Source organism: Eurosta solidaginis, chromosome X (assembly GCF_040869045.1).
Source record: "Eurosta solidaginis isolate ZX-2024a chromosome X, ASM4086904v1, whole genome shotgun sequence".
Classification (NCBI taxonomy): Eukaryota; Metazoa; Arthropoda; class Insecta; order Diptera; family Tephritidae; genus Eurosta; species Eurosta solidaginis.
In genome coordinates, this window is record NC_090324.1 from 106,061,418 (window position 1) to 106,084,797 (window position 23,380).

General features: G+C 33.5%; 2 protein-coding genes across 11 annotated transcripts in view; both read right to left on the reverse strand.

Annotated features, from left to right (window-relative positions):
* Positions 1 to 23,380, reverse strand: part of CaMKII (Calcium/calmodulin-dependent protein kinase II) — a 3,892,153-nt gene that overhangs the window by 2,963,685 nt on the left and 905,088 nt on the right. The gene's annotated exons all lie outside the window — the stretch shown is intronic.
* Positions 4,429 to 7,213, reverse strand: LOC137235485 (uncharacterized). Its single transcript, XM_067758494.1, has 6 exons — positions 6,505 to 7,213; positions 6,305 to 6,435; positions 6,126 to 6,236; positions 5,525 to 6,073; positions 5,274 to 5,436; positions 4,429 to 5,000 (listed from the first exon to the last, which is right to left on the reverse strand). The coding sequence occupies exons 1-6, from the start codon at positions 6,536 to 6,538 to the stop codon at positions 4,525 to 4,527; spliced, it is 1,464 nt and encodes a 487-aa protein (XP_067614595.1). The 5' UTR covers positions 6,539 to 7,213; the 3' UTR covers positions 4,429 to 4,524.

Here is a 23,380-nt window from a genome sequence, read left to right on the forward strand (position 1 = left end):
TATCTTTATGTACTATTCTATTCCTATAATTGATTCTAACTTTATTTCCAATATCTTCCTTTACCACTTGCTTTTTAAATCTAGGTTTTAGCTTATTTCTCTCCCCTACAATCTTTTCATATATAACATCGCCACGTTGGTATGTTTTACTAACCCTGTTTCTATTTTCCATATCTAATATTTTATTTTGCGCAGCCAAAAGCTTTGACCGAACTGCATCAAGTAGCACTTTATTAAAAAGTATTTGGAATGGTTTTTCTTCTATTACTGAGTGAATCGTTTTATTCTATTGATGCACAGCACGATATATCGACTCAGCAAAACTTATTAAATTATATTCGTGTTTAATGCAACGCGCGATTTCTATTACGGTCGAATGCACTCTTTCAACTTGTCCATTAGTTGTGCTATGACCTGGACTACAAAAAATAATTCTTATTCCTAATCTTTGCATTAAAGATTTAAACTGCATTGTAATAAACCCAGGTTCATTTTCAGCCGTTATTTCCTTTAACTGAGGAAAACTTTGGATAACTTCCATTACTTTTTCCTCCAAATTAATTTTATCTTCAATTTGCTTTACTGCCAAATATTTAGAATATGCATCAATGCAAGTAATAAATTTCAAATGTTGAGCATAAAAAATATCAATATGTACTTGTTCTCCCTCTCTTTCCGGTATTTGAACTTCCCCAATTGGAATCTTTTTCGGATGTCTGTCGTATTTATTCTTGTTACATACTTCGCAATTTCTTGAATATTGTTTAAATTGCTTGTACATTTCGGGCCAATAGTACTGATCTTTGATTTGTTTTAAGTTTTCTCTATAATTGCGGTGTGCGCGATTATGAGTTTGTTCTATAATAGCCGATTGGTCCTCCCTATTAGTAATATCATTAGCGAAAGATCTAGAATGCATAAATTTTGTCGATGGGTAAGTTTCTCTTAAGACATGTTTAATTCCATAAAGCACCTCTGGTGTGCAGTAAATTGCGGTAACCAATTTTGGATTCAAATATTCTGTCGAAACCGAAGGAATATTTTCAGGTTGATCATATTCGATCAAAAAGTGTTTTTTATTAAATGGAAATATGGTTTTCAATGCTGTAATTCTAGCACCCTTATCAATAAGGATTTGCTATTTGAAATGATTTAATGGTTTTTTTGTTGCAGCAATTTGATATTCATCACTACTTTCTGCAGTATGTTGTGTACACTGAACCAAAAAAATACTAAAAACCACGTAAAGTTAACATTTTTTGTTTACAATTCTCAACTGAAATGAAAAAATGTTAATTTTATCATTTCGACTCTATCATTTTTACATGAAATTTATGTGTATGAAACACGTACAATTAACATGGCGAACATGTATTATTTTATTATATGATACTCATGTATAATTAACATGATATTTATATGTATACATGAAACACGTACAATTAACATCACGATCATGTATTATTGATATGATACTCATGTATAATTAACATGATATTTATGTATATGTACATGAAACACGTACAATTAACATGACGATCATGTATTATTGATATGACACTCATGTATAATTAACATGATATATATATATATGTACATGAAACACGTACAATTAACATGACGATCATGTATTATTGATATGATACTCATGTATAATTAACATGATATTTATGTATATGTACATGAAACACGTACAACTAACATGACGATCATGTATTATTGATATGATACTCATGTATAATTAACATGACATTTATGTATATGTACATGAAACACGTACAATTAACATGACGATCATGTATTATTGATATGATACTCATGCATAATTAACATGATATTTATGTAATACTCACGTAGAGCAACGTTGAAACAACATTTAAAAATGTTAATTGGAAATTATACTTACGTGAAAGTAACGTTAAATATACATTAAAAACTGTTGATTTGAAATGAAGATCACATCAAATTAAAATTATTTTTAGTATATTTATTATTATTTTTCAATTCAATAAAATTTATTTTTTTATAATAAATAGGCACTTGTTTACATATTTTTTTTAATGAATAAACAGGAACTAAAAATTCTTATTTCTAATGACAGGAGTTCCTTCGTTAATGTAGTACAAATGAATAGGTGGACTTGTAAAAAATTCAACATTTTTTAATTCAATAACATTCTTTTTACAACCAACTTTTTACGATTGATAGTGCTCTAAGAATCCAATAATTTCATGTTTATAGACCAGAAAGTAAGCCTCATTATTGACACTAATAACAATTTCTTTTATTTCATATAGTTCAATGACTTCTTCAGTAGTTTTTGTTAAAAAATAGCCCTTTTTATACGTCGTCCCCTTAAAGTTGACTAATTTGGCTTTAATATTATTCGTGAACATTGATTCAAAAGTTTGAAAGCTCACGATATTTTTAAAATAACTGCAATCTTTAATTCGAAAATGCTCAGTTTTATCATATTGCGTTTGGTTTGGAAACCCTTTGTTATGGGCTCTAATAAATGCTGTAAACTTTAAAGATGCCTTCATGCTTAGACTGTATGTTATATTTTTTCTGGAAGTAATACTTCTTGCATACATTTTTGCTTCCTTGTGTTTAGATTCGAATCGAAAAGTCCATAAGTACTTAAGAGGACCTAATTGTTTAATGACACGCACATACTGTGTTAAAAAGTGAAATTTAGGTTTAAGGGATTTGTGAAACAATTTCAAATACATTTCATTATGCGATTTTATTAAAGACTCTAACTTAATTAAAGAATTTGTATCAAAAGAACTGCTATGTATCATGTAATAATTTTGAGGAGTGTTAAAAAAAATAACCAACATTCGTCGTCATCTGGAATACGATTTCCTATTATTAGAGGAAGAAAATGTACAAACGTCATCATTTCTCTAGCGGACATTTTGAGGTTACCACTAGAGAGGTGAGTTAATTCAAAAGGAGGGGACAAATTTCCAATTTCCGTTTCACCGTAGTTAAACATTTGCTTTCTGTAGTTAAATGCTTCAAGGGAAAATAATTTCTTTTGAATTATGAAGTATTTTAGAATTTCACAAATATCATATTTACAAACTCCCTCGAACAAATCGTGTACTACATCTACCGCAAAATTTGTTGTAGCATGAAAAGATGTTAAATCATTAAACAAGCAATTCAATTTTATTCCAGTTAGCTTAACGTCGTTAGTCACTAATGCCGCATTATAATTTTCTGATGAAGTCTGTATACTCCACGCAATCTAAATGCATCTCAGCTTTGCTTCTCATACAGAATCGGCAATAATAATTGGAATTAAATGAAGTTGTAAACCCAAGAATGTCATTCAAGCCTAAATTATCCCCAAGAATATTAAACAATACAAAGTATATTTTTTTAGTACAATTTTTTAAATTAAGTTCTAAACCGTCTTCTTCAAGAGATTTGAATATATCAATTAGAGGTTTCATAAAAGGCTCATTACCAAACTTTTTTTGTTCTTTGCTTTTGAAGTAAGCTGCTACAAATATATAGTTTAAATTAGATAACAGATATTGCGGCAAAGTTGGAAATATATAATAAACACCACATATTTGATCTGCATTTGCATGACTACCCAACGGATTATTAATTTCACAGCTATCCATGTAAACAAAAAACGGTAATACAGTTTTACCAACAAAAAACTTTAACTTCTCTTTAAATGAAGTTGAGTTTATGAAATGCGTAATCGAGGATGAATTAGATAGGTAATTTATATTATTTAAAGTAATTTCCAGAACTGATGGTAATTCGAAAAATTTTCTAATTTGAAATTTAATCGGCATAATGCAGCCAAACACATTACCTGCTTCTATTGTTGGTCTATTATTTAATATAACTTCACACATTTCATTGTTTATATTAAAAAACTGTGGTTTTGAAAATTCGTCTGATCGTTCAACGCTTTTTAAAAACTTATATTCAGTTTGAACGTCTTTGAACGGGTTTTCGCAAAAATTAACAAATTCTATAATATCTTTTCTCTCATCTTCAGGAGTATAGCTAAGAAGTTTATTTTTCAATGGCTCCACAACGCTAGAAATTATAGCAGATGCACTTTCCTGAATCGATAGAACGTCTTTTCTGCTTATGTTGCTCTTAGTATGTAAATCTAATAAAAACGATTGACATTTTTTTGATACATTTAACTTACTTTCTTTCATTTCGTCCGTATTGTTACAAGGTCTGTCTGAGTCTGCTATTTGAGCAACTATTCTAGAGCTGTCGTTTACAAAAGGTAAATCAGCCTTAGTTCTTTTAGATTCTGGTAGTGTTAGCTCACTTTCGATAAAATGTTTCAAATGGTTTTTGGTATGCCTCTTAAAGCAATACAGGTTTGAAAATAGTTGATTACAATTTGAAAAAGTACATCGAAAGTCACTATTGTGTGTCAAGCCATGAGCATTTTTAAAGTGTTTAAGTAATATTGAGAGTTCAATAAAAACTATATCACAAGCAAAACATTTTACTTCTTTACTAATTTTTTATTTATGATTTAAAGAAGGTCAAAAATTCACATAAAGCTGAGCTTTTTAGGTCATAGATCGTTGTTATCTTGTAAATTTGTTTTTGCAAAAAATACCATATTAAAGATGACTCTTTTGGATACTCTAAGTTAAATACATGAAATATCTTAAAGCAAATGTCTAAAGCAGCTATAAATGTGTGAAACTTTTGTATAGTTCCGTCATAGTTTATATAAAATTCAAATAAGCTTTTTATATCTGGACCCACTACAATGAGATACGGTTGAATTTTTTCTTTCCTGTGTATCGATTTTTTTTCCTTCTCTGCGTACGTAAATTCCAGATCATTTATATTGGTAATATGTATAATACAACTGTCCATAGCATCTCGAATAGTAGTTTTACAATTAACACGCTTTCCATCAATTTCTGCGACGTATCGTGATGTGGGTTTCAATACAGCATTTAGCAGCATAATCAAAATGCAATCTTTGGAATCTACATATGTATGTACATAATAGAAAAAATGTTTCAGCTTAAGAAGTGTCTTATAAATGTGAAAACATAAATATGAAGGTACACTGACGGTCATAAAGATTTGCACAAGGACTTTTTTGATATTGAGCTTTACTTTATATTGGATTTCGTACATGTTTTTATAAAGAAATAGTGAAAATTATTTTGCTTAAGCAAAACTAGGTGAAAACAGCAAAAAATTCCTTGCGCAAATCTTTATGACAGCCAGTGTAAGTATATAGTAATGATACTCACTGTCGTTAACGCATTCTTTGCTTACTAACGCAAAGAGATCTCCATAATGTTTATCCCTCAACAAATTTTTATAAAGTTCGCACAGTTGGCTCCGCACATCTATCCAATTATTTATTAGATGAAACGTTTCTTCTGGGTATATTTTTTGAAAATCGAAATCGAGCTACATATGTATGTACATAAATTAAATGAAAAATATGCTTGTGTTAGTGTAAGAACGTTAATGTGTTTTGGAAACTTTTAGTACGTACAAATTTTGGTCCTGTAGCTTGCTTGTAGAATGGCCACTCTTCCAGGATAGATTTCAAGTCTTTTAAGTGACGTATATCATTAACACGGTATTTATATGTCTCGCTCCATAAATTGATTGCATCGCCTTCGTCACCACTCATATACTTCATTTTATTCTTAAGTGAAATGTAATTAGTGGAGCAGAGTGTTTCCTTATCAGATGCATTCTCTTCCTCTGACGTGGTGCTTTCCAGTTTTAAGCGCTTGCGATTTAAGTTATTGAAGCGATTGTATAAAATACCCAATGCATTGGTTCTCCGCCCGGCCTTGCGAGATATGTAATATATTTCCTTATTTTCTGTCGGAAAAATTTCTACAATTTCTTCAGCCAATTTATTCATCTGATACGGACGCGGTATTATGTACTTTCGTGAATTACAATCGAAGAAGTTTTCCACAATAATGTTAAGCAATCTTTTTCTATCATGCATATCCAACTTTTTCTTCATTATATACAAGCTTAGTAGAGATTGGCCGCTTTTTGAGTTTTTCACCATGTCAGTTACATTCTGCAAGAAAATGAAGTTTAAAGAGTATCCACAGCTTCCAATCAACCCTTACCGTAACTTTCACCGAATTGGAATTGCTAGCTGGTGAGTGGAGAGGCTGATTTTCAAGCCAATTTTGTACATTTGAGTTCATACTAAGAGTCGAAAGAGATTCTTCTGGAAACTAAAACAGAAAATTGTTAATATTAAAACACAATATACTATTTAAAACTTTATAGAAAAATATATTACGTTCTTGTGTTTCCAAAGCCCAATTTTTTCCCTAAGTTCTGCTCTATAACCTATATTTTCGTTGCCTGGGAATGCCAACGCCAAGTCGTCACAGTTTATGTACTTTAACCGGTCATATGTGATGCCATAAGCTTTATTTGGGTCAGTTTAAACATGATTAGTTACAAAAGATTTTTAATATAAATAAGATAAACCATTACCATAAAACTTGTCGTAAGCGGCTTCTACATTCATCTCTTTCAATAAGTTTTTTAAACGCTGGTCCTCTCCTGATTGAGTTTGGACAGCCTAGGCAGAAAATATCATGGTATGCACTTAGATCAGTCAATGTCATTACAGCTTTAAGGTACTCCAGAGTAGCAGTACCAACGAAAAATATGCCCTGCTACTGCTCCGGCTCTGAACATGAACAGAGTTAGGAGCAGAGCCGTAGCACAAAAAAGGGATAGAACTTTTTAGGCTCTGCATTTTTTCTGCTGTTTGCCCCGCTCTAAAACGCGACGTAGTTCATAGCCTAAGGAATGCTATCACTGTATTAGGCTACGGCTCTGCTCTATGCTCCATACATTGCATAGCATTTTCAATGGATGGTCTTCAAATTAACCATATAAAAAAGAAGTTGTTTATAAAAATCACTTCTTACCAGTTGTAAATTTCCACACGGACACCTTGCGTCACAATCTCTGTATTTTCAGAAATTTGCAGAAGTCTTTCTTCTAGAAAGAATTCCTGCCCAGCGTTATTCATTGCCAGCGAAACGTTTTCGCCAAGTAGCAAGCAATTATCACTCATTTTCACTTTTATTTAATGTCTTCACCTTGTTCTTTAATCAATACTCACTTATATATATTTATACTTATACACAACGTACAAAACGATTTAATTCGATTTTCTATAGAACGTTTTTTAATAAATATTCTGTGAAATGTTTTATTAACATGAAAGACTGATTTAACAGTTTTCATATCAATTTGACGTGAAAGCTGTTACTTTGATAATTTTCAATGTTGGATGGTGAAATGTTCTATTAACATGAAAGACTGATTTAACAGTTTTCATATCAATTTGAAGTGAAAGCTGTTACTTTGATAATTTTCAATGTTAGATGGTGAAATGTTTTATTAACATGAAAGACTGATTTAACAGTTTTCATATAAATTTGACGTGAAAGCTGTTACTTTGATAATTTTCAATGTTAGATGGTGAAATGTTTTATTAACATGAAAGACTGATTTAACAGTTTTCATATCAATTTGACGTGAAAGCTGTTACTTTGATAATTTTCAATGTTAGATGGTGAAATGTTTTATTAACATGAAATACTGATTTAACAGTTTTCATATCAATTTGACGTGAAAGCTGTTACTTTGATAATTTTCAGTGTTAGATGGTGAAATGTTTTATTAACATGAAAGACTGATTTAACAGTTTTCATATCAATTTGACGTGAAAGCTGTTACTTTGATAATTTTCAATGTTAAATGGTGAAATGTTTTATTAACATGAGAAATTGATATGACAATGTAATACATGACAATGTTGATTTAATAGTTATCATATCAATTTGACGTGAAAGCTGTTACTTTGATCATTTTAAATGTTAAATGGTAAAATGTATTATTAACATGAGAAATTGATATGACAATGTAATACATGACAATGTATATTTAATAGGTATCATATCAATTTAACGTGAAACCTGCTGATTCTATTATTTTCAACGTTAAGATGACATTTTTCGCCGAAATGTGGAATTGATAATGCATAAATGTTAATTTTACATGAGACTTTTCTTTCGGTATATTAGTTAAAGAGTCGCTTGAGTTACTTTCATCATTCTCTCTGTTACATTATTTAAATTTTGCCGGGATAAAGCATCTGCAACCACATTTAATGCACCTGGTTTATAAATAATTTTTGGGAAAACTCCTATTCCCTCCATCTTTTCAATTTGATATTTGGATTTCTTTCAGAAATTGTAAATGATAATGGTTGATGGTCAGTGTGAATCTCCAAATCTCTCACCGAATAAAGGTAATTTCGTAAATTCTTCAATGCCCACACAATGGCAAATAATTCCTTTTCATTTGTCGCATAGTTTTTTCAGTTGTGGGTAATGTTTTTGAAATAAAAGTCACTGATCTCCCCTCTTGAGATAACACAGCTCCTACGGCTACATTTGATGCATCTGTTGTTAGAACAAATTTTTTTGTAAAATCTGGTTGTATCAATTCTATCTGCTGACACAACAATCCCTTTAGTTTTTCGCAAGCAGCTATTGCCTCTTGGTTTAGATTGACAATAGTTTTTTTTGATTTATATTGGGAGATTTTACCATTTTCCCCTTGTAAATATTTTGTAATTGGTTTTGCTATTTTAGCATAACCTTCTATAAATTTCCTATAATATCCCGTTAAACCTAAAAATCCTCTAACCTGACGTAGAGTTCTTGGTATTGAATAATTTTTTATTGCTTCTATTTTCTTTGGATCGGTTTTAATGACCTTATGAGATACAATGTATCCCAGAAACTCAACTTCTTGCTCTATAAACCTAGACTTTTCTAGAGATATTTTCATAAGGGCCTTTTTCAGTACTTCTATTACCAATTCTAAATGTTTCAAGTGATCCTCCAAATTACGTGAATATACTATAATGTCATCAATGTAGACATGACAAAGCTTCCCGATATATTCATGCAAAATATTATTCATAGTCCGTTGGAATATACTGGGAGCGTTGCGAAGGCCAAAGGGCATCGGCACATGCTCATACTTCCCGTTATTAAGGGAGAACGCCGTTTTTTCAATATCCTCTTCTCTCATTAATATTTGATGAAATCCAGATTCGAGATCTATCGTTGAAAAATATTTTGATTCCCCCCAATTTGAAAGTATGATCTCTGGATTCGGCATCGGATATCTATCCGGAATAGTTTTTTCATTTATTTTTTTAAAATCAATCACTAAGCGTAACTTAGGACTTCCATCCTTATTAATTCCCTTTTTTGGAACTACCCAACATGGAGAGTTATATGGACTCTTACTTTCCCTTATAATCCCCTTCTGCAATAGACTTTGGACTTCTTCATTAACAAAACCATTAACAGACATTGGATATAGATATTGTTTGGACCAAATGGGTCTTTCCTCATTCATGCGAATTTCTGCTCTGACATCTGTGTTGAATGGTAAATCCAAATCAACATCTTCATGTTCTTTTTTATAACATCAATTACCTTCTGACGAAGATTCTTTATATTGCCCTCTGTTGGGCTTATTTTATTATTTGGAATTTTGCTGGTACATTCTTCAGCTGGCGCTGTGGAACGTTCTTGTTCCACATTTGTTCTATTTTTTATATTATCTGTCTTATTGCCGGTATTGCCGTCGGCTGGCGCTGTGGAACATTTTTGTTGTACAAAGTTCACTTTATCAACCTCACTTTCTTTTTCACAACTGTGTTTCACTACTGTGTGCACTCTTTCCCCAAATTCATAAATTTGTCCAATTCTATTAACAATTAACTTCTGGTTTTCCAGATCCACTAAAGCGTTGACTTTCCGCAATAAATTATAACCTCTAAGGAGATATGACTCCAAGTTATCAATTTCGTAAAAAATCTCCTTAACACCAAACAGATGAATTTCGTGGTAAAATCTTATTATTGTATAACCATTATTGATTTTTATCCTCTTATAAATATCCAATTCTTTTGGATTCCTATAAATTCCCTTCCTAATATAACAGGTTGTTGCACCTGTATCTACTAAAATTTCAAAATCTTTTTTTATAGCTTAGTCATACAGATATATATATGGCAAGCTTACTTTTGGCCTAAAAAATGGCCTTCATTAATATTATTTACTCGTTGCACTTTTTCCTGTGGTTGCGCACTGACTTGCGCACCTCCAACTCTTTTATTAAAATTGTTGTTTTGCGAATTGTTTCTAACTCACTGTGGCATATATCTATTACTAGGCCTATTCTCAATTTGCAGGGATGGAGCTACATCCATTGGCTCTGGACGGGTTTTTTTATCGTCGCCGAATATTGGACTATTTTTCTGCGGGTACCTCAAATTATTCTGAAACTCCTGACTTCTCCGATTATTATAAGGAAGCCTGTGGGGAGATGAATTAAAACTTTTCTGCGGGTGGCTTTGCGAATATTGCAAAGCAAATTGTGACCTCATTTGATTGGCATTTAACTCTTGAGCCTTGGCAAGGGCATTTGGCAAATCCTTCGGTGTCAAGGTAAACAATATTTGATCTAATGGGTGATTAAGCCCAGTTATAAAGGTCCGCAGAGTAGTAGCTCTGTTTTTAGAGTTTAGCTCTTTAGTTATGGGTGAGCTTGTCCCATGAGTCATTATGGTCTTATTTATGAGAAGCGTCAACTTCACGTTACCCTCATTATAGAAACCTATCAGGGATTTCGATCCCTGTCTCAGGACACTCATCTCCTGTTCGATTATATGACTTGGCCTTTTGTCAGCAAAGGCAAAGTCCAGACGACTTAAAATTGCGTCGAAATTCAAAACTGTTCCGTGATTGGTCAGTATATAATTGGCCTCACGGGTAATATTATTCCTTAAAATTGTTAACGCCGCGAAATATTTCCTACTTCCCCTTGTGTACAAGGACATGGAATTATTGGCTGCTTCGCGCCAACTTAAATAATTATTTATCTTATCCCCAAACTCAGGCAAAGATTTGATAACGTCTAAAGGTTCGTCACAATTTATCTGGAATCTATTTGTTCGGGTACAAACTCGGTCACAGCATCACTGGTGTTGATGGCCTGTATCTGTCGCCTCATTTGCTCTACTTCAGTTCGTAATGATGCCGTACTGGCGGCAATCAATATAGATATTACATCCATATTAGTGGTACTATTATTACTATTTAACGACATTTTTGTCACATCTTCTATCAAAGAATCCAGATCTATATACCCTTTTCAAATCTTTTTTCACAATCTTTCAGCACTTCATATAAATTTTATTTTTTTAATTTTGCTTTATTTCTTCTTGTTTTGCTTTCACTTTTATAATCTTCTAATTGATATGTACATACATATAATTATATATACATACTGTGTATTAACATATACCTTAACTATTTTATTCATTAGCTTACGCTTCTTTGTCTTCGGATTCTCGTCCTTCTATTAGATCCTTGTTCGCTTTGTGGATGAATGCTGCTGTTCATATGTTGGTGGTCCTTTCACTTTCTGGAGTTACGTAATTAGCGTTTTTAGGTTTCTTGTAAGCTGACAAATATTTTTGTTTGCTTTAATTTTAGAGTGTTTTTTTCCTTTTCTCTCCTTTTTTGAGATACTTGTTTTATTTTAAATTTTACAGTGTTTTTTTTTTTGTTTTCTTTTCTCTCCTTTTTAGAGATACTTGTTTTATTTTAATTTTTACAGTGTTTTTTTTTTTTTTGTTTTCTTTTCTCTCCTTTTAGAGATGCTTGTTTTATTTTAATTTTTACAGTGTTTTTTTTTTCCTTTTCTCCCTTTTTAGAGATACTTGTTTTGTTTTAATTTTTACAGTGGTTTTTTTACTCCAAAGGACACGCAACCTTTTTACAGGCTATCACTGCGTATCTCCTGGCAGGATCGCGAATTAATGTTTATGTTGGGTAAATTGAGTTTTTAAAAAACTCTTGCACTTTATTTCAATGCCGCTCAAAAACTGACTAAGCTTTACATTTTACTCTTATTTATAACTTACAAATAGTTTAAAATAGGCACATTGAATAGGATGTTTATCTTAATACGATACCTTAGTAATTTTACTCCTGGCATTGCATTAGCTGGCTAACGCAATGTCAGTGTGTGGGAATGGAATGTTACAACGGATTTCGTAAATAAATAAAATAGCAACGTTTAAAGAATTTTGTTTATATTTGCCACCTGATTTGAGTGAAGTCATGTTCCTTAACTTGTATGTTATATTATTTTTTATACTCAGTTGAGTAGAGCTCACAGAGTATAATAACTTTGATTGGACAACGGTTGGTTGTACAGGTATAAAGGAATCGAGATAGATATAGACTTCCATATATCAAAATCATCAGTATCAGTATTGAAAAAAAAAATTTGATGGAGCCATGTCCGTCCGTCCGTCCGTCCGTTAACCCGATAACTTGAGTAAATTTTGAGGTATCTTCATGAAATTTGGTATGTAGGCTCCTGGGCACTCATTTCAGATCGCTATTTAAAATGAATCGTTCGGACTATAACCACGCCCACTTTTTCGATATCGAAAGTTTCGAAAAACAGAAAAAGTGTGATAATTCATTACCAAAGACGGATAAAGCGATGAAAATTGGTACGTGAGTTGAACTTATGATGCAAAATAGAAAATTAGTAAAAGTTTGGACAATGGGCGTGGCACCGGCCACTTTTAAAAAAAAGGTAATTTAAAAGTTTTGCAAGCTGTAATTTGGCAGTCGTTGAAGATATCATAATGAAATTTGTCAGCCACGTTACTCCTATTACTATATGTATGCTTAATAAAAATTATCAAAATCGGACAACGACCACGCCCACTTAAAAAAAAATTTTTTTTAAGTCAAATTTTAACAAACAATTTAATATCTTTACAGTATATAAGTAAATTATGTCAAAATTAAACTCCAATAATGATATGGTGCAACAAAATACAAAAATAAAAGAAAATTTTAAAATGGGCGTGGCTCCGCCCTTTTTCATTTAATTTGTCTAGGATATTTTTAATGTCATAAGTCGAACAAAAATTTACCAATCCTTGTGAAATTTGGTAGGGGCTTAGATTCTAGGACGGTAACTGTTTTCTGTGAAAAAGAGCGAAATCGGTTGAAGCCAAGCCCAGTTTTTATACACAGTCGACCGTCTGTCCTTCCGGTCGGCCGTTAACCCGATAACTTGGGCAAAAATCGATATATCTTTACTAAACTCAGTTGAACTCACTTTGTACTGGTATAAAAAATGGCCGAAATCCGACAATGACTACGCCCACTTTTTCGATATCGAAAAATAAAAAATGCCATAATTCTATACCAAATACGAAAAAAGGGATGAAACATGGTAATTGGATTGGTTTATTGACGCAAAATATAACTTTAGGAAAAAACTTTGTAAAATGGGTGTGACACCTACCATATTAAGTAGAAGAAAATTAAAAAGTTCTGTGGGGCGAAATCAAAAGCCCTTGGAATCTTGGCAGGAATACTATTCGTGGTTAATACCACTATCCGACAGATGATGTTCTGGGTCACCCTGGTCCACATTTTGTTCGATATCTCGAAAACGCCTTCACATATACAACTAAGGGCCACTCCCTTTTAAAACCCTCATTAATACCTTTAATTTGATACCCATATTGTACAAACACATTCTAGAGTCACCCCTGGTCCACCTTTATGGCGGTATCCTATATAACTAAGGCCCACTCCTTTTTAAAATACTCATTAACACCTTTCATTTGATACCCATATCGTACAAACAAATTCTAGACTCAACCCTGGTCCACCTTTATGGATATATCTCGAAAAGGCGCCCACCTATAGAACTAAGGCGCACGCCTGTTTAAAATACTCATTAACACCTTTCATTTGATACCCTTATCGTACAAACAAATTCTAGAGTCACCGCTGGTCCACCTTTAAGGAGATATCTCGAAAAGGCGTCCACCTATAGAACTAAGGCCCCCACAGAAAGAAAAAAGATAGGTTAATCTAACCGAAAAAGGTTGTTAATAAACTATTTTTCTACTTTGTATTAAATGGAAATATGGTTTTCAATTCTGTAATTCTAGCACCCTTATCAATAATGATTTGCTATTTGAAATGATTTAATGGTTTTTTTGTTGCAGCAATTTGATATTCATCACTACTTTCTGCAGAATGTTGTGTATTAGTTAAAGAGTCGCTTGAGTTACTTTCATCATTCTCTCTGTTATATTATTTAAATTTTGCCGGGATAAAGCATCTGCAACCACATTTATTGCACCTGGTTTATAAATAATTTTTGGGGAAAACTCCTATGCCCTCCATCTTTTCAATTTGATATTTGGATTTCTTTCAGAAATTGTAAATGATAATGGTTGATGGTCGGTGTGAATCTCCAAATCTCTCACCGAATAAAGGTAATTTCGTAAATTCTTCAATGCCCACACAATGGCAAATAATTCCTTTTCATTTGTCGCATAGTTTTTTTCAGTCGTGGGTAATGTTTTTGAAATAAAAGTCACGGATCTCCCCTCTTGAGATAACACAGCTCCTACGGCTACATTTGATGCATCTGTTGTTAGAACAAATTTTTTTGTAAAATCTGGTTGTATCAATTCTATCTGCTGACACAACAATCCCTTTAGTTTTTCGCAAGCAGCTATTGCCTCTTGGTTTAGATTGACAATAGTTTTTTTTGATTTATATTGGGAGATTTTACCATTTTCCCCTTGTAAATATTTTGTAATTGGTTTTGCTATTTTAGCATAACCTTCTATAAATTTCCTATAATATCCCGTTAAACCTAAAAATCCTCTAACCTGACGTAGAGTTCTTGGTATTGAATAATTTTTTATTGCTTCTATTTTCTTTGGATCGGTTTTAATGACCTTATGAGATACAATGTATCCCAGAAACTCAACTTCTTGCTCTATAAACCTAGACTTTTCTAGAGATATTTTCATAAGGGCCTTTTTCAGTACTTCTATTACCAATTCTAAATGTTTCAAGTGATCCTCCAAATTACGTGAATATACTATAATGTCATCAATGTAGACATGACAAAGCTTCCCGATATATTCATGCAAAATATTATTCATAGTCCGTTGGAATATACTGGGAGCGTTGCGAAGGCCAAAGGGCATCCGCACATGCTCATACTTCCCGTTATTAACGGAGAACGCCGTTTTTTCAATATCCTCTCCTCTCATTAATATTTGATGTAATCCAGATTCGAGATCTATCGTTGAAAAATATTTTGATTCCCCCAAATTTGAAAGTATGATCTCTGGATTCGGCATCGGATATCTATCCGGAATAGTTTTTTCATTTATTTTTTTAAAATCAATCACTAAGCGTAACTTAGGACTTCCATCCTTATTAATTCCCTTTTTTGGAACTACCCAACATGGAGAGTTATATGGACTCTTACTTTCCCTTATAATCCCCTTCTGCAATAAACTTTGGACTTCTTCATTAACAAAACCATTAACAGACATTGGATATAGATATTGTTTGGACCAAATGGGTCTTTCCTCATTCATGCGAATTTCTGCTCTGACATCTGTGTTGAATGGTAAATCCAAATCAACATCTTCCTGTTCTTTTTTATAACATCAATTATCTTCTGACGAAGATTCTTTATATTGCCCTCTTTTGGGCTTATTTTATTATTTGGAATTTTGCTGGTACATTCTTCAGCTGGCGCTGTGGAACGTTCTTGTTCCACATTTGTTCTATTTTTTATATTATCTGTCTTATTGCCGGTATTGCCGTCGGCTGGCGCTGTGGAACATTTTTGTTGTACAAAGTTCACTTTATCAACCTCACTTTCTTTTTCACAACTGTGCTTCACTACTGTGTGCACTCTTTCCCCAAATTCATAAATTTTTCCAATTCTATTAACAATTAACTTCTGGTTTTCCAGATCCACTAAAGCGTTGACTTTCCGCAATAAATTATAACCTCTAATGAGATATGACTCCAAGTTATCAATTTCGTAAAAAATCTCCTTAACACCAGACAGATGAATTTCGTGGTAAAATCTTATTATTGTATAACCATTATTGATTTTTATCCTCTTATAAATATCCAATTCTTTTGGATTCCTATAAATTCCCTTCCTAATATAACAGGTTGTTGCACCTGTATCTACTAAAATTTCAAAATCTTTTTTTATAGCTTGGTCATACAGATATATATATGGCAAGCTTACTTTTGGCCTAAAAAATGGCCTTCATTAATATTATTTACTTGTTGCACTTTTTCCTGTGGTTGCGCACTGACTTGCGCACCTCCAACTCTTTTATTAAAATTGTTGTTTTGCGAATTGTTTCTAACTCACTGTGGCATATATCTATTACTAGGCCTATTCTCAATTTGCAGGGATGGATCTACATCCATTGGCTCTGGACGGGTTTTTTTATCGTCGCCGAATATTGGACTATTTTTGTGCGGGTACCTCAAATTATTCTGAAACTCCTGACTTCTCCGATTATTATAAGGAAGTCTGTGGGGAGATGAATTAAAACTTGTCTGCGGGTGGCTTTGCGAATATTGCAAAGCAAATTGTGACCACATTTGATTGGCATTTAACTCTTGAGCCTTGGCAAGGGCATTTGGCAAATCCTTCGGTGTCAAGGTAAACAATATTTTATCTAATGGGTGATTAAGCCCAGTTATAAAGGTCCGCAGAGTAGTAGCTCTGTTTTTAGAGTTTAGCTCTTTAGTTATGGGTGAGCTTGTCCCATGAGTCATTATGGTCTTATTTATGAGAAGCGTCAACTTCACGTTACCCTCATTATAGAAACCTATAAGGGATTTCGATCCCTGTCTCAGGACACTCATCTCCTGTTCGATTATATGACTTGGCCTTTTGTCAGCAAAGGCAAAGTCCAGACGACTTAAAATTGCGTCGAAATTCAAAATTGTTCCGTGATTGGTCAGTATATAATTGGCCTCACGGGTAATTTTATTCCTTAAAATTGTTAACGCCGCGAAATATTTCCTACTTCCCCTTGTGTACAAGGACATGGAATTATTGGCTGCTTCGCGCCAACTTACAAAATTATTTATCTTATCCCCAAACTCAGGCAAAGATTTGATAACGTCTAAAGGTTCGTCACAATTTATCTGGAATCTATTTGTTCGGGTACAAACTCGGTCACAGCATCACTGGTGTTGATGGCCTGTATCTGTCGCCTCATTTGCTCTACTTCAGTTCGTAATGATGCCGTACTGGCGGCAATCAATCTAGATATTACATCCATATTAGTGGTACTATTATTACTATTTAACGACATTTTTGTCACATCTTCTATCAAAGAATCCAGATCTATATACCCTTTTCAAATCTTCTTTCACAATCTTTCAGCACTTCATATAAATTTTATTTTTTTAATTTTGCTTTATTTCTTCTTGTTTTGCTTTCACTTTTATAATCTTCTAATTGATATGTACATACATATAATTATATATACATACTATGTATTAACATATACCTTAACTATTTTATTCATTAGCTTACGCTTCTTTGTCTTCGGATTATCGTCCTTCTATTAGATCCTTGTTCGCTTTGTGGATGAATGCTGCTGTTCATATGTTGGTGGTCCTTTCACTTTCTGGAGTTACGTAATTAGCGTTTTTAGGTTTCTTGTAAGCTGACAAATATTTTTGTTTGCTTTAATTTTAGAGTGTTTTTTTCCTTTTCTCTCCTTTTTTGAGATACTTGTTTTATTTTAAATTTTACAGTGTTTTTTTTTTGTTTTATCCCTTTAGTTTTTCGCAAGCAGCTATTGGCTCTTGGTTTAGATTGACAATAGTTTTTTTTTATTTATATTGGGAGATTTTACCATTTTCCCCTTGTAAATATTTTGTAATTTGTTTTGCTATTTTAGCATAACCTTCTATAAATTTCCTATAATATCCCGTTAAACCTAAAAATCCTCTAACCTGACGTAGAGTTCTTGGTATTGGATAATTTTTTATTGCTTCTATTTTCTTTGGATCGGTTTTAATGACCTTATGAGATACAATGCATCCCAGAAACTCAACTTCTTGCTCTATAAACCTAGACTTTTCTAGAGATATTTTAATAAGGGCCTTTTTCAGTACTTCTATTACCAATTCTCAAATCAACGTCGAACGTCGTGCTGTGCAGACGTGTTTACACTGCTCTCTAAGTAAATTTCATTTATCTCGTGAAATCAGTGTAAACAAATAAATATTTCTATACTTGTGATTTATATCGCGATCTCCAAACAAAATGTCTAATAGTGCCTTTAAAAACTATAATTGAATAAATATTTTAATATTCAACAATTATAAAGTTTATTGACTTTCATATAAAAAAATTTTGCATAAGTGCTTCTGCATATTTGAATTCTTTATGACTATTCTTCGTTACTCTCAAAATGCCGTGCATATGTGGCTGTAGAGTAGAGCGAACGCAACCAAAAGTGCAGTGCGCAAAGTGCATTGAACTTTTTCATATGGAGTGTGTCAAGATTCGCCCAGCTGATCTGGATTGCTTGACTGAAACGGGTAAACAATTCATATGTAATGGGTGTATTGCCTTGCGTCGTAACTCTCTGCGCTCACCGCCACCTATCATAGATTTCAATAAGTCTATTAATCTCAGTGATGCTACAACAACATGCATTCCTGATAAAACAAATAACTTCAATAGTCAACCTATGCTTTCTTATGTTGGCAGTGTTGACGTAAGTCATCCTCACTCATCTCAGCAAACAAGTGCTTTAGATTTGGCTCTAATTGAGATCAATTCTCTCAAAAATTATAACAAATTTCTTATTGACCAATTGGAAATATTAAGTGAAATTCGCTCTCTACACAACAAACTTCGTTTAGATGAGTTGTTCTCGGCCATTGCTTCGCTAGCTTCAGATTTAAATACAAATAAATGCACATGTTCTACAGATATTCGTTCTGCTTGCGCCGCTACTGCAGTTAAAACGTCAGAGACAACATCGTCGAGTACAGATGACGCATCTCTTGCCTGTGCAATTGTCGACGCCACCTGCAATGATACTGCGATCTCTGCTGCTGCTATGACTTCTGCTGATGTTGATGTCAACAACAAGAGTCCAATTGTTACTGCTATCACCGATCGTTGGCCAATTTCTAATGATAACAATGTGAGTGAAATTCAACTATGTGCCACTAAGCAGAATGTTACTACTGTGGTTCAAGCATGCTCAACACATCTCTCTCACAGCTCTTCTACTGCAAATAATATTGAATCTCCCTCACAGTGGACTCAGGTTCAGAGAAAAACGCGTAAAAACAAAAAACGCACTAAATCTCTGTCTTCTGGTACTAACGTTGACGTGGTAGGCAATGATAAAATCAGTGATTCTAATAACGCGGGAAGTCAAGTCCATCAAAAGGAAACCCCCCAAGTCCAAACCAGATCGCGTAGTCTAGTGATCGGAGTCAGTACTAACACTGAACTTGATGTAGTTTCCGCAAAAAAATGGATCCATCTATCGTCATTCAAATCTAATGTCACTGCTGATAATATAATCTCCTATGTGGTTAAAAATACGAAAATCGATGGCAATGAACTTGCCTGCTTCACTCTGGTTAAAAAAGATACAGATTTTACTAAACTCTCTAGAGTAAATTTTAAGCTTGGCGTGTCAGCTACCTTCCTGGCCGCAATTATGGATCCCTTGCTATGGCCAGCAAATGTGAAAGTTAAACCGTTTAAAAATGTTCGCAAGCAAGCAAGTAGCTCGGACCCAGTGTCAAGCGACGATTAGCAATCACTGAACAATGTTGTGAGTGCTCTGCCTCCAATTAATGGGCATAGTGAGATAAAGGTATATTTCCAAAACCTTTCTGGGATGAGGACCAAAGCCGATCTTGTTCACACCTTCAGTTCCCAATTGGATTATGACGTCTTTGTTTTCATCGAAACATGGCTGAATGGAAGTTTTTTCGACAGTGAGTTCTTCGACTCTAATCTTTTTAATGTATTCCGCAAAGATCGAGATGCTAACGCTACTGGTTGTCTTCGTGGCGGTGGGGTCTTAATTGCGGTCAAACGTCAGTTATCCTCCTGTTTCTTTCCGCTTAGTAATGGTGACGTTTTGCTCGACCAAATTTGTGTTTGCATTAATAGTTCTGATTCACAAGGCTCCCTATATCTCCTTGCATCATACGTGCCACCAGGCAGTTCATTTGAACTATACAAGGCACACGCTGACAACATAGTTTCGCTAGTTATTAATAACCTAAGTGATAATCATCTCTGCGTGCTTGGTGACTTCAACTTATGCAATATTGACTGGTCAACTAATGTTTGTAATTTTGGTCTTACACCTAATAATCTCTCTGCAAATCACGAATTATATTTCATTGACAATTTACTTAGTCTTAATTTATTGCAAATCAACAAATGTGTTAATACTTTAAATAGATTACTCGATATCATATTTATTAGTGATAATATTAATTGTGAAATCAGTGAATGTACAAATCCCATCACTCACAAGGACAGGCATCACCTACCCTTGGTTATTAATTTTAGTTTTTATAGTTTTGCACAGGATACTTCTGAAAGCAGATTTACTTTTAACTTTAATTCGTTTGATTTTCCCAGTTTTAATAGTTTTTTATCTGAAATAGACTGGGAAGTGGTACTTGAAGGACTGGATACTTCTAATAGTTTCCAAACTTTCAAATCTATTCTATTAAATCACTGCCTGCATAAAATTCCTATGAGACGAATGAGGCCTGACAAACTTCCGTGGTATACGAAAGAGTTGAAAAAATTGAGGAATCTCAGAAATAAATATATGCGTAAGTTTAAACATACGAAGAACCATTTGTTCTTCATTAAATATAAGCAATACTTGAAAAAATTTAATAATTTGGATAAGCTTCTGTACACCAACTATATTCATACAATCGAGTCTAACATTAAGTTGAATCCGAAAACATTTTGGAGCTATATCAAGTCCAAAAAAGGTTGCTCCAGTATACCGTCTGGAGTGTTCCTTGATGGCCACTCAGCGCGAACACCGGGAGATACAGCCAACTTATTTGCGGAGTTTTTTAAATCAAATTTTTCTGCCGACGATAGTTATCAATCGTTTGATGCCTCCTCGAATCTTGACACTGCTCTAAACTTTGGTGCCCTCTGTCTCTCTTCTGATGATATTAGTAATGCTTTCTCAAACTTAAATCTTCGTCTCAAACAGACGTTGATGGGTTCTCTTCAGTCCTGTTAAAAAACTGCCCGACTCTAGTTCTTCCTTTAAGAATAATCTTTAATAAATCTCTTTCGTGCGGTACGTTCACTGACGAGTGGAAGCTCACCTCCATTACCCCCGTCTTTAAAAGTGGTAACAAAAATGATGTGCGTAATTACAGACCTATTTCAAAGCTTTCTACCATTTCCAAAATTTTCGAGCATGCTGTTAATGCCAAGTTGAGTTTTGCGGTTAAGTCTTTAATATCTCCCTTCCAGCATGGTTTTGTCGCTGGTAGATCAACAGTTTCAAATCTTGCTGTTTTTAGTGAATATTGTATTGAATCTTTTTCTGCAGGTTATCAGGTTGATTGCATTTATACGGACTTTTCAAAAGCTTTTGACAAAATCCATCATAGTGTTTTAATTAAAAAATTAGGTTGCCTTGGTTTCCACTCTTCGTTTCTTTTATGGGTAAAGTCTTATTTAAGTAACAGACAGTGTGTTGTTTCCATTGATGGACAATCGTCTAGTCCGTTTGTAGCCACTTCTGGGGTTCCCCAAGGGAGTATATTAGGTCCACTTTTATTTATCTTATTTATTAATGACGTAAGTAGTTGTTTTTCATTCGCGAAGTGTTTGCTATACGCCGATGACTTAAAGCTATTTTCTGCCATTAAGACGCCAGATGATGCCTTAATGTTGCAGAATGATATTAATAAATTGCACCAATGGTGCCTGAATTCCGGTATCTCTTTGAATCCGTCCAAATGCTTTCAAATGACCTACTCGAAGTCAATTAATCTTCTAACTACAAATTATAGTATCTCTAATTATGAACTTCAATGTGTTAATGAGATTAAGGACCTTGGTGTTGTCTTTGACAATAAGTTTTCTTTTAGTAAGCACATAAATTTCATAACCTCTAAATCATATTCTATGCTTGGCTTTGTAAGGCGCAATGCTACCAAATTCTCTGATCCCTACACGTTTAAGCTACTTTACACATCTTTTGTTAGATCTAATCTGGAATATGGCGTATTTATTTGGAGACCAAGTAGTCAAACTGCTATTACCAGAATTGAAAGAATACAAAAAATTTTTCTCAAATATGCCCTTCGTCCATTAAACTTCTCTGATCCTATACCCGCCTACTCTGCGCGACTTATGCTTTTAAGCCTTAAGTCTTTAGATAATCGCAGATCAATACTCTGCTTGTCATTTACGTATGATATTATTAATGGGTTCGTTGACTGTCCATATTTATTGGATAGGATTCGATTTAATATTCCTCGGAGGTGTCTTCGCAGTTTTTATACATTTTATTGTGACAATTTTAAAACCCACTATTCCAGTAATGCTCCAATTGCTCGTGCTCTCCGTGAGTTTAACTCTATCAGTACTGTTGTAAATCTAGACTTTTCTGCTCCAAAAGCGAAACTGCTAAATATGTTAAAATCTGCTTTCTAAATATTATGTATTATTTTTCAAATAACTATCTCTTAACTTTAGTTTGTATCATAGTCTGTAAGGATTTAAGTCCATTGACTAAGTGAAATAAAGAAATAAAGAAATTCTAAATGTTTCAAGTGATCCTCCAAATTACGTGAATATACTATAATTTCATCAATGTAGACATGACAAAGCTTCCCGATATATTCATGCAAAATATTATTCATAGTCCGTTGGAATATACTGGGAGCGTTGCGAAGGCCAAAGGGCATCCGCACATGCTCATACTTCCCGTTATTAACGGAGAACGCCGTTTTTCAATATCCTCTTCTCTCATTAATATTTGATGAAATCCAGATTCGAGATCTATCGTTGAAAAATATTTTGATTCCCCCAAATTTGAAAGTATGATCTCTGGATTCGGCATCGGATATCTATCCGGAATAGTTTTTTCATTTATTTTTTTAAAATCAATCACTAAGCGTAACTTAGGACTTCCATCCTTATTAATTCCCTTTTTTGGAACTACCCAACATGGAGAGTTATATGGACTCTTACTTTCCCTTATAATCCCCTTCTGCAATAGACTTTGGACTTCTTCATTAACAAAACCATTAACAGACATTGGATATAGATATTGTTTGGACCAAATGGGTCTATCCTCATTCATGCGAATTTCTGCTCTGACATCTGT